Source organism: Lasiodiplodia theobromae (assembly GCF_012971845.1).
Source record: "Lasiodiplodia theobromae strain AM2As chromosome Unknown scaffold_27, whole genome shotgun sequence".
NCBI lineage: Eukaryota > Fungi > Ascomycota > Dothideomycetes > Botryosphaeriales > Botryosphaeriaceae > Lasiodiplodia > Lasiodiplodia theobromae.
Window position 1 is genome coordinate 307,826 of NW_023336477.1, and position 14,036 is coordinate 321,861.

At 54.5% G+C, this 14,036-nt stretch overlaps 3 protein-coding genes across 3 annotated transcripts; 2 read left to right on the plus strand and 1 right to left on the minus strand.

The window, feature by feature from the left end:
* Window positions 1-350: 350 nt before the first annotated feature.
* On the plus strand, window positions 351-3,092 carry LTHEOB_8522 (Phenylacetyl- ligase; the record flags this gene model as incomplete). Its single annotated transcript, XM_035518009.1, has 1 exon — window positions 351-3,092. The coding sequence occupies one exon, from the start codon at window positions 351-353 to the stop codon at window positions 3,090-3,092; it is 2,742 nt and encodes a 913-aa protein (XP_035370228.1).
* Window positions 3,093-3,667: 575 nt separating this feature from the next.
* On the plus strand, window positions 3,668-5,953 carry LTHEOB_8523 (Haspin protein kinase protein; the record flags this gene model as incomplete). Its single annotated transcript, XM_035518010.1, has 2 exons — window positions 3,668-5,017; window positions 5,096-5,953. The coding sequence occupies 2 exons, from the start codon at window positions 3,668-3,670 to the stop codon at window positions 5,951-5,953; spliced, it is 2,208 nt and encodes a 735-aa protein (XP_035370229.1).
* Window positions 5,954-7,560: 1,607 nt separating this feature from the next.
* On the minus strand, window positions 7,561-10,005 carry LTHEOB_8524 (uncharacterized protein; the record flags this gene model as incomplete). The annotated part of the gene is made up of 2 exons (XM_035518011.1): window positions 7,561-8,890; window positions 9,713-10,005. The coding sequence occupies 2 exons, from the start codon at window positions 10,003-10,005 to the stop codon at window positions 7,561-7,563; spliced, it is 1,623 nt and encodes a 540-aa protein (XP_035370230.1).
* Between the last annotated feature and the right edge of the window lie 4,031 nt (window positions 10,006-14,036).

Genomic DNA, 14,036 nt, shown 5'->3' on the forward strand with positions numbered 1-14,036 from the left:
CTTCGAATACCTATAAAATGAGCGAAAAAAGAAAAATGTTCAGCCCATCTCCGGCTGCCAATACACAATACAGCAAGCCTGACGACTAAAAGTAGATCAGTACCCAAGTTGCAATTGACTCACCACACCACATATTCGCACCTTGATGGCGCAACCATCAACAACGGAAAGAACAATGGCACCTGACCGAAGAGGAATAGAGAGACCCTGACTCGGGCGTGCATATAAGACGGTCTCCTCTCCTTTCTCTCTCTACCTCCTCCACCACTCTTCCACCTTCGCTCCACCACACCATACCATCCAACCTTCCCACCCTCCTCGCACAACCACCTCACACACCATCGTCCCACATGCCTCCTACCGCCGCCGACCCTGACATCGCCGACACCTCTTCCTCCCCACACGTCTCGCAGACGCCGCCACCACCTTCTGCTCACCTCGAACGCGAACGCGGCGACGAACCTACCTCACCACACGACAACATCACCGCCACCTCAAACATCGCCATGGGCACGCCAGTCAGCAGGGTTGAAGCGTCACCAGACACGCGCGTTGCGGGCGCTGAGGCGGCAGCGCAAGTGAGGAGCGACAGCGTAGCGGTGAGCCGAAAGGGGAAGGAGCGGGTGGGTGAGGGGAGTATGGAGAGCAGGGTGGAAGAGAGCAAGGAGTCGACGCCAACAATGGAGGAGGAGATGGCGGCTAGGAGCAAGATGCGATTGGGGAGCGGACTGGAGGGAGGCGGGCAGACGGCTGGTGGTGGGGCGGAGAAAAAGCAGGGGAAGGCTACCGCAGTCATGGGGATGAGGGCTGCTGGTGGGGCGAGGGGCGAGAGGGTGAATGTGAGGAGGAAGAACGAGTGGACTATCGAGTCGAGGAGTGGTTTGGGCTGGAAGACCGGGCGGCCGACAGCTGGTCCTGGAGATGGGAGCGGGCCGTCTGGAAAAAGGTATTTGGACTCGACAGCGCAGTCATCTCCTGGACCCGTCGAGAAGCGGCAGAAGGTGGATTTGGCAGAGGCCAGCGCCCAGCAGCAAGTCAAGCTGCCGCCGTGGAAGAGTCTTGTGCCGCGAGTCGAGAGGCTGCTTCTGGAAGCTCAGGCGCACGACAAGGACCTTGAGACGTACAGGGCTCGGATCAGGGAGTTGGAGAATATGGCCAGAGAGCAGCAGACGCTTCTTGATGCGTACAGAGCCGAGGAAACCGACCTATCTGACTCTGACGTTAACTACGGCAAGGTTGCCAGCCATCTGGAGCGCAAGAAAGTCCAGTTGGAGCAGAAGGGAGAGCAGCTCTACAAGATGTCCAAGGAGAAGGTCGAGCTGAAGAAGAAAATCACCGAATTGAAGAACGAGAACGCGGCACTTCTCAAGAAGAACGAGCAATGGGAGGACAGTGACGATATTCTAAGGGAAAGGCTCGAAAAACAAGCAAATGAGTATAAGAAGCTTTCCGCGGAAAAGAAAGAAGTCAGCAAGGAGCTCACAGCGAAGAGGAACGAGGCCGAATCCCTCAAGAAGAAGCTCCAGACGGCCGAAAAGAAACTGGACAAGGATGAGGAAAAAATAGCCGATTTGACGGAAAACCGTGATGAGTGGAAAGAAAGGTATTCAAAGGCCTTCCGAGCAGGCAAGACAGAGATAGAAAAGCACAGGAAAGAGACCAACGAGTTGACCAAGGAAATCCAAAAGCTGAACAAGGACCAAGATGCCATGGAGAACACCATCGAGAAACTTAAAGAAAACCTTGAGAAAACGGGGGAAAGGCTCAACAAGGCAAAGGACAAGAGAAGCCCTTGCGAACTGTGCACTAACAAGATGTGGGCTGCTGCACTGCACTTGACTCTACAGGCTTGCGAGGATCAGGAGAACGGCCAGGATGTCTCACTGGAGGTGATCCACCGTATGCTCAAACAACTAGTCGAAAAGCTCCCCGAGATTGAGAAAATCCGCGACGCGGGCCGCGCATTCATCCCCAAGGTGCCGCATTACTTCGAACAGAAGTCTTCGGAGAGCGCCGGCAGCTCCGCTTCTGGACAGAAAGCTTTAGCAGGCGGACTCTGTGCCATGTGCACCAATGACGAAATATTACGGGCTCTTTACTGGGTGGTCGAAGCATGCGAAGTCCCCCAGGAAACAGATTATTGGCATACCAAGCTCGTGAGCCAGATGTATGCCTGGCAAGACGCCTATCCAGATCTTATCCAAAGGTGCCTGGATGGATGGAATGCCGAGCGTCCCATTGATGTCCCGTCGGATGACTCTGATGATGATGAAGAGGCCGAACAGCAAGATGCCGGAGATTCCGAAGAGCACGACGTTCCACGGGAAAAGACCATGGAGGAGAAAATCCAGGAGAAGCATGGCGAGTTCTACATTCTTCTCGTCAGGGTGCAGCAGACCATCCAAGCCTTCCACGAAGCTGGTATGCCTCTTGCTGAACTGGGTGGAGCGTTCAAGGATTTGAAGGCGGAGCTGGACAAGCGAAAGGAAAATGGCAGAAGCTCGTGCGACATGCAGGACCGATTGGATATGGGCCAGAAGTACCTCGAGGAGCAGGTGAGGTTCTGGGCTGAGAGGGCTGACCGTGAAGGTGTGGAGAACGGGGAGGCGGCTGATTGCACGCCGCTGTCCGTGGAAATCCCCAAAAAGATTGTCGAGCTGAGGGAAGAGCTGGAGAAGTCCGAGAAGATGAAGAAGGATCTGGCTGGAATTCTGATCAGAGCCTCGAATGCTCAAGTCCATGGCAGTTCCCAAGCTCAGGTCGAGAGAGAGATGTCAGCGTTTGCAGGCTCGCTGAAGGAGCGGTACGGAACCCCCGAAGTCCGGCCTGGTGTTCCGCTCCAACGTCCAGAGTGGACTCCATCTGCAGCAAAGGCTCAGTCATCTCTCCGCAGCATGGAGCTACAGGGAGATATGCCGGTTGAGCTTTCTACAAGCGTCACCGAGCGTCAAGACCCGGTCAGCGAGCCTTCCCGTGAGAGATCACTTGGAAGCTGTTCGATGGAGGGACTAAACAGTCCTGAGTATTCTCCCGAGCCGATCGCTCGGGATATGCCGGCTGAAGGAAGAATGGATGAGGTCGATCCCAGCTAGGATGAGGCTCATCCTACGGACTTACCTAAACAAAACGTAGTCAGCGGCAGCTCCACTTCGACGGAAGAGGCTCTCTTTGATCTAAGCCAGATGGCGATTGAATCTCTGCTGGAGCTGGGAGGATTTCGCCGCTAGACGAGTGCATCATACTACCCCGAGACTTACACATGCTATTTGCTTATCGAGATTGGATTTAGCTTTGCAGATTTGGGGGTTTGAGACGGTTCTGGCTCTCTGCATCTAGGCAATTTAGCAGCCAGAGGACAAAAGTGATTTCATTAAATGCAAGACATTTACTCATGCTGTGTGTGTTCTGCTCCACGCACGTGTCCCGCACTCGTGATTCGAAGCTCCTGCGACAGAGAGGGTGCTTGTTGAAACGTTCGCGAACATCGAGAAGAAGGTTGTCGGGGCATGGAGATGACGTGTGTAATTGAAAGTCAAAGTGGGGCGGGGCGGCGTATCGATAATCACCGAGCCAACGCATCCCTGAAAGCGGGAAAGCCGCGCGCAAGCTCTCGCCAATCTCCAACACCACCTCGACCTGCGCTGCTCACACTCGCTCCACACCCACAATGGCCCGCATAAAGACGACATATGGCAAGCGGCCTAAGGCCAATACCACCTTCGCTGCCTCGACCGATTTCTGGTCCAGCCCCGACAAAGCCCCGTCCAACGCCAATCCCGCGCCCGCAGACGCCGTTGACGAGATCACGAATACCCTTGACAACCTGGACATAAGGGAGAAGGAGAAGCAGGAGAGGAAGGAACGGAGAAAAAAGGAGAAGCGCGATAGAGCCCTGCAGGCGATAGACGCCAATGCCGCCTCACCAGCCGGCGCGCGCGAGAAGGCCACCATCAAACACACGCACGACGATGGCGAGCTCCAGAAGCCCGCAAAGATCGATATTTCGGAAGCATCAGTCGTTCCCAAGACGCCCCAGAGACTCAAGAAGCTACTCCCGCCGAAGAAGAAGCTCGAAGAACCCAAGAATGCCGAGCAAACGCCTCAAAGTGAGCGCAGGCGGCGGCGCGGGAAGCGCGACATCCCCACCATCATTCTAGGCAGCGAAGACGACGACGACGCTGTCATGGACCAGCAGCAACAGAAGTGCAGATCGCGCGCGCTATCCAGCCCCGAGCCCGCGCACCACCTCTCCGCCAAGACCCCAGCTCGATCCACCGTCCACCGCCGCAGCAAATCCCCCTCCATCGCCGCCACCACACGCAAACCCTCCTCCACACTCCCCGACCCGCTCATCGCCTACACCAAACCACTCCTCCGCCTCTGTGCCGACCGTGCCGGCCGCAAAGCCCCTACACCCTTCGCCCTCTGGGCCGCCGCACTCTCGCCCTACTTCTCCGTCGTCAAGATCGCAGAAGCGTCCTACGGCGAAGTCTACCGCCTCGCACTTAAGCGCGCACATCCCGACCTGAGCGCGTCAGACGAGTCGGTCCTCAAGATCATCGCGCTCAAGCCGCCGGTGGAAGCGCGGCCCAAGGCCGCGAAGGGCAAGAAGCTGACGAAGGCTCAGAAGGCGCTGTCGGAGAAGATCGACGGGATGAGCAGCGTGGAGAGCGTCGCAGGCGAGATAAAGTTGCTCAGACGCATGGCGCATGTGCCGGGTTTTACGAACTTTCGGGATGTGAGGGTGCTGAGGGGACGACCGGACGAGATGTTTGCGAGAGCATGGGCGGAGTGGAATGAGGGGAGGGAGGAAGAGAAGAGGAGTATCTTCCCGGATCCGGCGAAGAAGGGGAGTTATGATGAGGATCAATTGTGGGCCGTCATCGAGATGCAGGATGCGGGTACGGATTTGGAGAATTTGAAGATGGAGGATGTGGGCGGCGTATTTGGGGTTTGGGATATCTTTTGGAGCGTCACGCTGGCGCTCGGGAAGGGCGAGGAGGAGGCAAGGTTCGAGGTGAGTCGTCCCGTCCCGTTCTTACATCACCTTCTTTCATTCAGGATGGACCTTTCTGACGAGCAGCTGGTACTGTAGCATCGCGACCTCCACATGGGCAACATTTGCATCCGCCCGGCCAACGCCAACCGCCCCATCGCCGCCCCGTCGTCAACTTCGTCCACCGTCACCGACATCGCCCGCAACCTCAACTTCACCGGCCTCGAAAGCACCATCATCGACTACACGCTGTCGCGCGCGCAGATGACGCTGCCTTCTGCTTCGCCGGATCCCGAAGAGGCTGAAATCGCCTTCCTTGACCTTGAGGCCGACCCGGCGCTGTTCGACGGCGACGCTGAGGAAGAATACCAGTACGAGATGTACCGCTACATGCGCGCCGCCATGTTCCTAGACGACCCGCTGGCAGATGTCGAGGAGAGGTGGGACGAGGCTCTGGATAGTGGAAGGACATGGGTTGGGTTTCACCCGCAGACGAATCTGGTGTGGTTGCATTTTATTTTGCATGAGATGATGAAACAGATCGTGGCTGCTGCGCCGTCGGACAAGGGAAAGAGCACGAAGAACAAAAAGACGAAGGCGAAGAAGAAAGATGGCAGACCCACGCGAAAGAAGCTCGTCGTCGTCGACTCGGAAGACGAGAACGAAGACTTCGTCGTCGCCCGGCGGGCGCAAGACGCAGCTGACGAAGCGGAACGCGTGGCGCTCGAACAGCTCGTCGCTGACAAGCGCAAGAAGCTGGAGAAGATCCTGAGGAAGGTTCAGAAGCTGCTCGATCCGGCGCGCTGGGCGAAGAGCGAACTGCATTCCGTAAAAGACCTCGTCGCGCTGGCGTTGGAGGAGGCATGGTTGGATGAGGAGGACGTCATTGCCGTACCGCAGTTGGGCGATGAGGGGGAAGGGAGTCTGTTGGAGTTGGTGAGGGGAATGGAGGTTTGATGAGGTGGTTTATGACCGCGAGCGTTTTGCTTGTTTAGGAATAAGACTACAGCATTGGTGGCGTTTTTTTTTGGTGGGCTGGGTAGGTACAATTGGTTGGCACGCTGGCGCAAAGGCGGTTCGTTGTGGTATTGTAATATGAGACGATGCAAGTGGAGCTTCTGTTGAGACTTTTCGTCAGGGTTTTCATCGTGATCCGCGCTTACTTTTGCAGAACTACTAGGTGAGAAGAGAACTTGACCGGAAGCGGTTTCCAAGCATACCAATGCAGTTTATAAGCCAGTAAGCGAAGTCATTCCGGTATGTTAGCTGCGCTCGAAGAGGTGGTGCTTGGTTAAATGAGAGCCTGAAGGTTTACGTAGGGTACCCCAAGTTGCCGCCCGTCCTCTGTGGGTCAAAAAGAGGTCGAAGGTTCGAAGACAAGCTAGGGAAGACAAAAAAGACGGTCCCAAAGAGTCTTTCTGAGCGTTAACCCGCATGTAGCGGGGTTCAGTTTTGCCATTTTCGTTGACAACACTTCTCTTTTTTTTTTTTTTGGCCAACACCATTAGGGCGGTGCTGCCAGAAGCAGCCAAGAATGGCAGGAAATCTTGAAACCGTCATACTTCAGTGCTAAGATGTGTGATGCCGCGCACGTAAACTGAGGTATAAACGCTACGAATAGCTCGATCTCAGACGAGGGACAAACCGTCCCGCAAATACCATCGAGAATGCCCCGTTGGGACCACAGAGCATTCGGTACTATCAAGTGCCGGGCGACGCCAGCGCCGCGCTCAGCATTTTCGCGTTTGTCGGCTCCCGCATCGGCTGCGCCGTTGGGGCGGAGGAGGAGGAGGGTGGAGGTGTTGGGCTGGAACGGACATAAATACGCCGGTGAGAATTTTCTACCGCTAGTATATATATATCGTCGAAAGCCCGCCTCTTCATTGCTTTCACCACCACCGTTGGCAACTCCCAGCAGCTATGAAGCTTCATAGTCTTCTTGTAGCCGCTGGCTTCCTTTTTACCCTCTGTGCCGCCGTTCCCGCCTCTACTCCGACCTTTACTACATCTGGGACTATGAACACCGTTATATCTGAGCCTGCTCCGACTGCGGCTCCTCCTCTTATACCAAGGTAAATATAATAAATCAGCGACTAGCCAAATAGAGTACTAATATATTGTAATATAGAGATAAGGTCCAAGACTATTGTGCAATGCTAGAGCTAGGGTTGGAAGAAGTTAAGACATTTCGAACGGTTACACTCAATCGAACCGGAAAAACACGAATTTTTCCAAGGTATATTAATATAAAATTAAGCGAATCTTCTAGTAGAGTACTAATAATTAATCTAGAATGGACACTAGAGAGTGGTGCAAATCCATAAAGGAAGGGAAGCTTACGTATCGGATACACCATCTCCATCCTGGTCGTAACACGATTACGCGGGCGGTAAATCCGTTCGCTGATCCATAGTTGGGATTCATCAATACGGTGATCCATAGTTGGGATTCATCAAATTGTATCTCTAGCGTAGCTAGGATTTTCGTATAACTATCTTCGCGTCCGGAACGCTTCTCGCTTGCTGTTTCAAAAAGCAGTTTGAGGGCCGCTCTGAAATGACGACTTACTCTTGCTTCACTCCCACCTTTCCGACCCTCCTCAGCCCCCAGGCACTAACCACCACAGCACCTGTGCTCAACGTGAAGCAGTACCACCAGCCAGCCTTATATCCCTGCAAAAGCGCCTCCTCGTTGCCACGACCGTCCTGTACTTCGGCCGTCACGCGCATTGCGACCGCCGCTGTTGTGGCCAGGCCGACGCTCTTACCAATCTGCGCCATCGTGTTGAACACTCCACCCGCCAGCGCCTGCGTCTTCTCCGGGAACGCTGCCGTGATAACTAGGTTCGCAATCGTGTATATGACGTCCGGCGCGACGACGTTGAGCGCCATGGCCTCGAACACAGCGTGCCAGTACCCGGGCCCATCCACTCGGCACAACAGGGCCAGAATCAACGGCGCGATAGCCGTGACGGCGCAGGCCGCAGGCACAGCGACGGCAGGCTGCATCAGCGGCAGCAGCGCGCCGACAGCGACATTAACGAGAGTGCCAGCGATGGGCGCGGGCAGGAAGTACAGCGACGACTGCAGCGGTGCAACTCCGCGGACGTACTCGAGGTAGAACGCCATGAACTGTTCCACACCATTGAACGCGCCCCAGACAAGGAAAACCGTCGCACAGACCGTCGTGAACGCGCCGTTGGCCCACAGCGCGTTGGGAATCAGCGCCGGCCGTCTCAGTCGCGCCTGCCGCCGCATCCACAACCAAAACGCCGGCAGCAGCGCCAGCGCGGTGCACAGCATCGCCACGTTCGCCGGCTCGCGCATCGACCGCGCCGCACCCGTGATGGCCGCGAAGACGTACGATAGCAGCGCCAGCGCCGTGCTAATGACCAGTGCCCCGACCCAATCGACGTCCTTGCCCAACCGCCGCCACGTTGCCGCGTCGAACAACGACGGCTCCCTCTCCTTCGCCCTCGGCAGCGCCCACGCCGCGACCACCCCAACAACCGCACCCAACACCGCCGCGAGGTGGAACACCCACCGCCACCCCACCGAGCCCGCCAGCGCGCCCCCCAACGTCAATCCGCCCGCGAAGCCGACCGCCTGCGCGCCGCCCATGGCCGCGAACGCAGCGTTGCGCCGCCGAGTACCTTCCGCGAAGCTGCGTGCTACCAGAGCCACTGCTGACGGTAGACAAAGTGCCGCCGCGACACCCGTCAATCCGCGGAATGCGATCAGCACTTCACCACTACGCGCGAGACCAGAACCGAGAGCGAAGACGGATTGCAGAGCCGTGCCGGAGAGGTAGGCGCGGCGAGGGCCGAGCGCGTCAGCGAGGGTGCCGGATAAGAGGAGCGTGCAACCGCAGGTGAGGGAGAAGATGGATACAGGCCTGCCAGCGTCGGTGTCAGTGAGTGTTGTTCTCCGCTGTCTCGGTGTGTGTGTGTGAAGGGGAATTGGTCGACCTCCATTGGGCCTACGAGAGCCGCATGCTCTCTGCGATTTTGTATATTGTTCTCCGCTCCTGCAACCTCGGGTGGTAAGTCTGAACATCCATCCATCTCTCTCGGATTTCTTTTTTTGCTCATGCCATGGGTAACTGAAGCTATCTTCCGGACGAGAATGTCGAATTAAAAATTCTACATACACGACCGGACGATAGCTTCAACTACCCGCGTATGTTATTTTTCTAACGCAGAGCTAGGGGACAGTTACGCTCGCTCTCTAAAGCCCTGCTACTCGCGCCAGCCATCGGTCGTGAGAGGGGGCTGTATGGCCCGATCCGCGGAGCAGCCCACCAACGGGAGGCCGAACTCCGCCGTGGGGGCCTACCAGAGCCGCACGCTCTGTACGATTTTTCAAGAATGCTGTCGCTTCCTCCAAGCTCGGGTGGCAAGTCTGAATATCCACCTCTCTCGAATTTCTTGGACATTGCTAACCTTTTTTTACAGGGTGGGATTGGGTGACGGTCGCACAGATAATCATGGGATGCGTGGGCGCATCCGTGGTGACGGCCGTCATTGCGGAGCTGCCCAGCAATGGGTGGCTAAGCTCCGGCGTCGAGCCGGGCGGGATTGGGCGGCGGTCGCACAGATCGTCGTGGGGGCGTGGGCGCCTCCGTGGTGATGGCTGTCATTGCGGAGCCGCCGGGCGGGAAGGGGAGGAAGACGGGCCTGTTGGGGTGCTGTGTGGTGGGAATGGGGGAGAGGCCTACCAGAGTCGCACGCTCTCTGCAATGGAAAGCTCCTCTGATATGACCGGAATACAGACTGTCAGAGCTCCGGCGAGCAAGTTGCCGATTCCGGTGATGCATGTGATGGAGGCAATGATGGCTACTGTTCTGCTCGTCGAGACGTTGGACCCGTCTTCTTCGACCAACATGGGCTCGAGCACGTGTGCTGAACCATGGCTCGTTCGTGGCGCCGGGAGCGTGGGCGAGGCTCTGGGAATTGACGTCACTTCAAGAGTTGTACCGGTGGTCGGCACCTCGGTAACTGTCTGGGACATTTTCCCTGCCTTTTGAGAGGGCTGAAACGATGCACGAATTTAACTTGGGGATTTTTGATTCTGAGAAGACAGGAAAGTTAAAGAGCAGTCGCTGAAACTGGCATTGGGAAGAAGAGACGTGGCTAAAGTGCCGTACACCCGTTCAGTACGTAATCGGCGCCTTTCCCCAAGCAGACAAAGTGATGCCGATCACGACAACCTTGAATCAACATACACGCCTGAACGACAGCTTCAACCATGTACCTTATAAACTCTTTCCGTTACTGCGCAATGGACCAAATTTGTGGGATTCTCGCCCGAAATCTGAAGCTCCTTGTGAATTCGTTTGTTTCAGGACTCTCAGCACCGCCAGGTAGTTAGCCTGATTAGGAAATATAGTAAGAGCAATCCATTGAGTTCAAACATCGTTTACGTTGTTGAATCCGCCGCTGTGGATGGTGTTGAGGAGGAGGAAGGAGGAGATGTTGGGGGTGGTTGTTGGGCTGCAGGGACTATAAATACGTGGGTGTGAGTTTTCCAGCTTATCTCCCGCTAGCATATATATCGTCGAAAAACTTACTTCTTAATTGCTTTCACCAACACCGCCACCACCACATTACCAATACTACCAACAACTACCGAGAACCGCCGGCAGCTATGAAGCTTGTCAGTTTTCTTGTAGCCGCCGGCTTTCTATTTGCCCTCTCGGTCGTCGCTATTCCTACGCCTACTCCGGCCTTTACTACGTCTAGCACCATGACTACCGCCGTCGAGGCCGCCATGCCTCCTCCGACTTCGGCTCCTACTCTCATGCCAAGGTAAATACAACAAAGCGACTAGCCTGATAGAGTACTAATATAATATAGAGGCTGGATCGAAGACCAATGTCACCTGCTAGAGCTAGGGCTTATCGAAAACCTGACAGCTCGGACAACAGTTAAACTTAATCGAACTGGAGTAACAAGAGTTCGACTTCCGCCTCATCGACGTGATCTGAGAGGCATATGCAAATCCCTAAAGGAAGGAACGCTTACGTATGGCGTACATAAGATCCATCCTGGTCATAACAAGATTACGCTGGTGTCTAATCCGTGGGGTGATCCATAGTAGATGGGTCGGGATTCATCGAAGTGTATCTCTAGCGTAGCTAGGATTTTCGTCTAATGAGCGAGAGGCGCTTTATCGCCTCTCCAAGTTTCGCTGCTACTCGTTTCCGTGTCAGAGATGCCTGAGCAATCTTCGGTCACACTTCCAAGCAAACGACCAGCTGGCCGACATTGCAACCAGGAAAGCTCGAGATTGAAGTGCAGGAACAACTTGGGGAAGTTGGCGAGGACTATCGTCGAGAGTTAATTCGGGATTGCTCCACTGCTTTTCCGCCACCTGCACCGCCGCATGGTTTAGGTTCTTTAGAGACCCTACCTTGCTCCCGGGACACACTTCGTCCAGCCAGTGCTCCTGGGCTTCTTTGCTATTGTCAAAAGCAAACAGCCCCGATTCCAAGCTTTTCGCAAGTCTGGCTTGCGGTGATTTTGAGCAGCCAATTCTATTCTGAACAGCCCACCCTTTCGACATGCAATGCGAAGAGACAATCTGCTGCTGCATTCATGTACGTCTGCTCGTTGGAGCTGAGGTCGTGAGGGTAAGCTGGTGTTACGTCTCAAGGACCTTCAGCGTTGAAATCCCGCGGCTGAGCTGTTGTGCGCAGTACAGGCGGCAGCCAGCGACGAAGCGTCGGCTGAATCTTCCGCCGGCATTTGGGTGCGCCCGATCGTCGCGCCGCGCCCCGCCAAACCAACACCACCCCACCAATCACCCGCGTTGCCGTCGCGGATCGCTACAATACAATCGAATTTCGCCGGGTGTTTCCTGATTCCGCGATCCCAGTCGCGCAGATTCTCTCCTCGATATTCAACCAAGGGTAACTTGTCCCGAGCGATCGGAGCGGATACTGTGGCTCTTCTTCTCGAAACTCCGCCAAACGCAATGGCCTGGGAATTTTTTTCGAGGTGAAATGCTTTTCCTTGCTTTAAAGAAATCAAAATGTAATGACATGAACTAATTACATGCACAGGCAGGCTCAACCAGTCCCTCCGAACACCTTCACGCTTGCTATCGAACTTTGAACATGAATAAAAGCCCCGGTAGGCTTATGACATCATTTAGATCCCCCTGCGAAAGGCAGCTCGAGCTGGACCGTCGGGCGGTTGCTAGCGAGGTGGGTCAGCTACACAGTGTATCCGGCTATTCACAACATAATCCTTTCTCCACCATTCAAGCTGCGGCGCTGCAGCACATGGAGGTCTGATCTGCACCGACAAATGTACTTGCGCCCAGGTTCTGGTGAGGCTGTGCTAATACCATGATTGTCACTGCAGCATCAGAACGCCAATGGCAACCAATCCACATATGACCGCCCCATTTCTTCGCATCCAATATCGCCCAAAGTCCCTCAGACACAGCTTCGTTTTCGCACACGGTTGTAATCTTATCAGATCAGAAGAATGAGAGACCGGGCCTCTTTCTGAATTTTCGGCCCCCCTTGATTCCTACAAAGGAGCCTTTGGCTGGAAATTGCAGACACGATTGCTTGGAACGCTTGTCAAAGAGCTATGGCCGTCTATAGCGGAGGTTCAGCACTCCCATGGCCAAGATCGAGACCAAGAGAAAAGCCCAGGCCCGGATAACACCCAGATCATACGCGCCATCGCCGACTGGTACCACATGAAGAGCCTTGCCTCCATTGAAGTCTTTGATGATGTCATGAGCGAAGAACAGCCGAACTCATATCGTCTGCTTCTTGACTTCTGGACGACCGCATTTCAGCATCATCAATTCCTGCCACGTACTTGCGCTCCGCTATCATCATAGACTCCTCCACCCTGGCGCTCTAGAGGGACGCCAAAAGTGTAGGGAGCAAGACGAGAGACTGTGAGTGCATGGAGTCAGTTGATACCGAGACAGACGAAACAAGAGGACAATGCACCCGTAGTGGATTTTAAGCCATTATTATTTTTTGATTGTTCTTTTTTTCGCTTGCACTCAGTGTGTTGTACCAGCGCTTTATGCTGATTTACTGAGCCGATCACTGGTGACCCTGAAATCCTCTTCCTCAACAGGGTGGGTAGTGGTCAGTGGGGCTGGGAGAGTCGTGGTCGTGGGACCCTTTACCATAGAAGAAATTTCTACTTAGCGTATCGACAGCAAGTACAATAGGTATATATATATCGTTGAAGCTCGCCTCTTGACTGATATCAGCACCACCGCCAGCAACTACTGACAACCATGAAGCTTAGCAATCTTCTCGTGACCGTTGGCTTCTTGACCCTCTCGGTCGCCCTTCCTGCGCCTACTCCGACCTTCACCGGGGTGAATGTCGTTCCTACGTCTCCCACCATAACCACCGTCATACCGACACCGGCTCCTACTCTCATGCCAAGGTAAATCCAACAAAGCGACTAGCGTAATAGAGTACTAATATATTGTAATATAGAGACTATGTCCAAGCCTATTGTGCAATGATCGAGCTAGGACTAGCAGAAAACCACACGTTTCGAACCGTCACACTCAATCGAACCGGAAAAACATAAATTTTTCCAAGGTATACAAAATTAAGCAAATGGTCTAGTATAGTGCTAATAATTAAATAGAATAGACACGAAAGACTGGTGTAAATCTATAAGGGAAGGGAAGCTTACGTATATGATAAACGAGCTTCCGCCTCCTGGTCAAACCACAAATATTACGCTGCCGGTAAATCCGTTCGGTGATGCATAGTTGATTGGTCGGGTTCAATTTCTAGCGTAGCTCGAGAGGCGATAAAGCGCCTCTTTGTTTCGATACTACTCGTTTCCGTTTCAAGAGGTTCCTGAGCAATCTTCGGCCTGGTTTAGGTTCTTCAGAGAGCACACCTTGCTCACTGCCCGTACTCAACAATGGTATCAAGTAGGATCTTCAGCTCGATGTTGCTGAGCGAGTGAAGCCAAACGAACGCCTCCCTTGGCGCCTTTAAAAAATTCCAGTTTGTCTTCCAACCTCATGCATCTTAATGT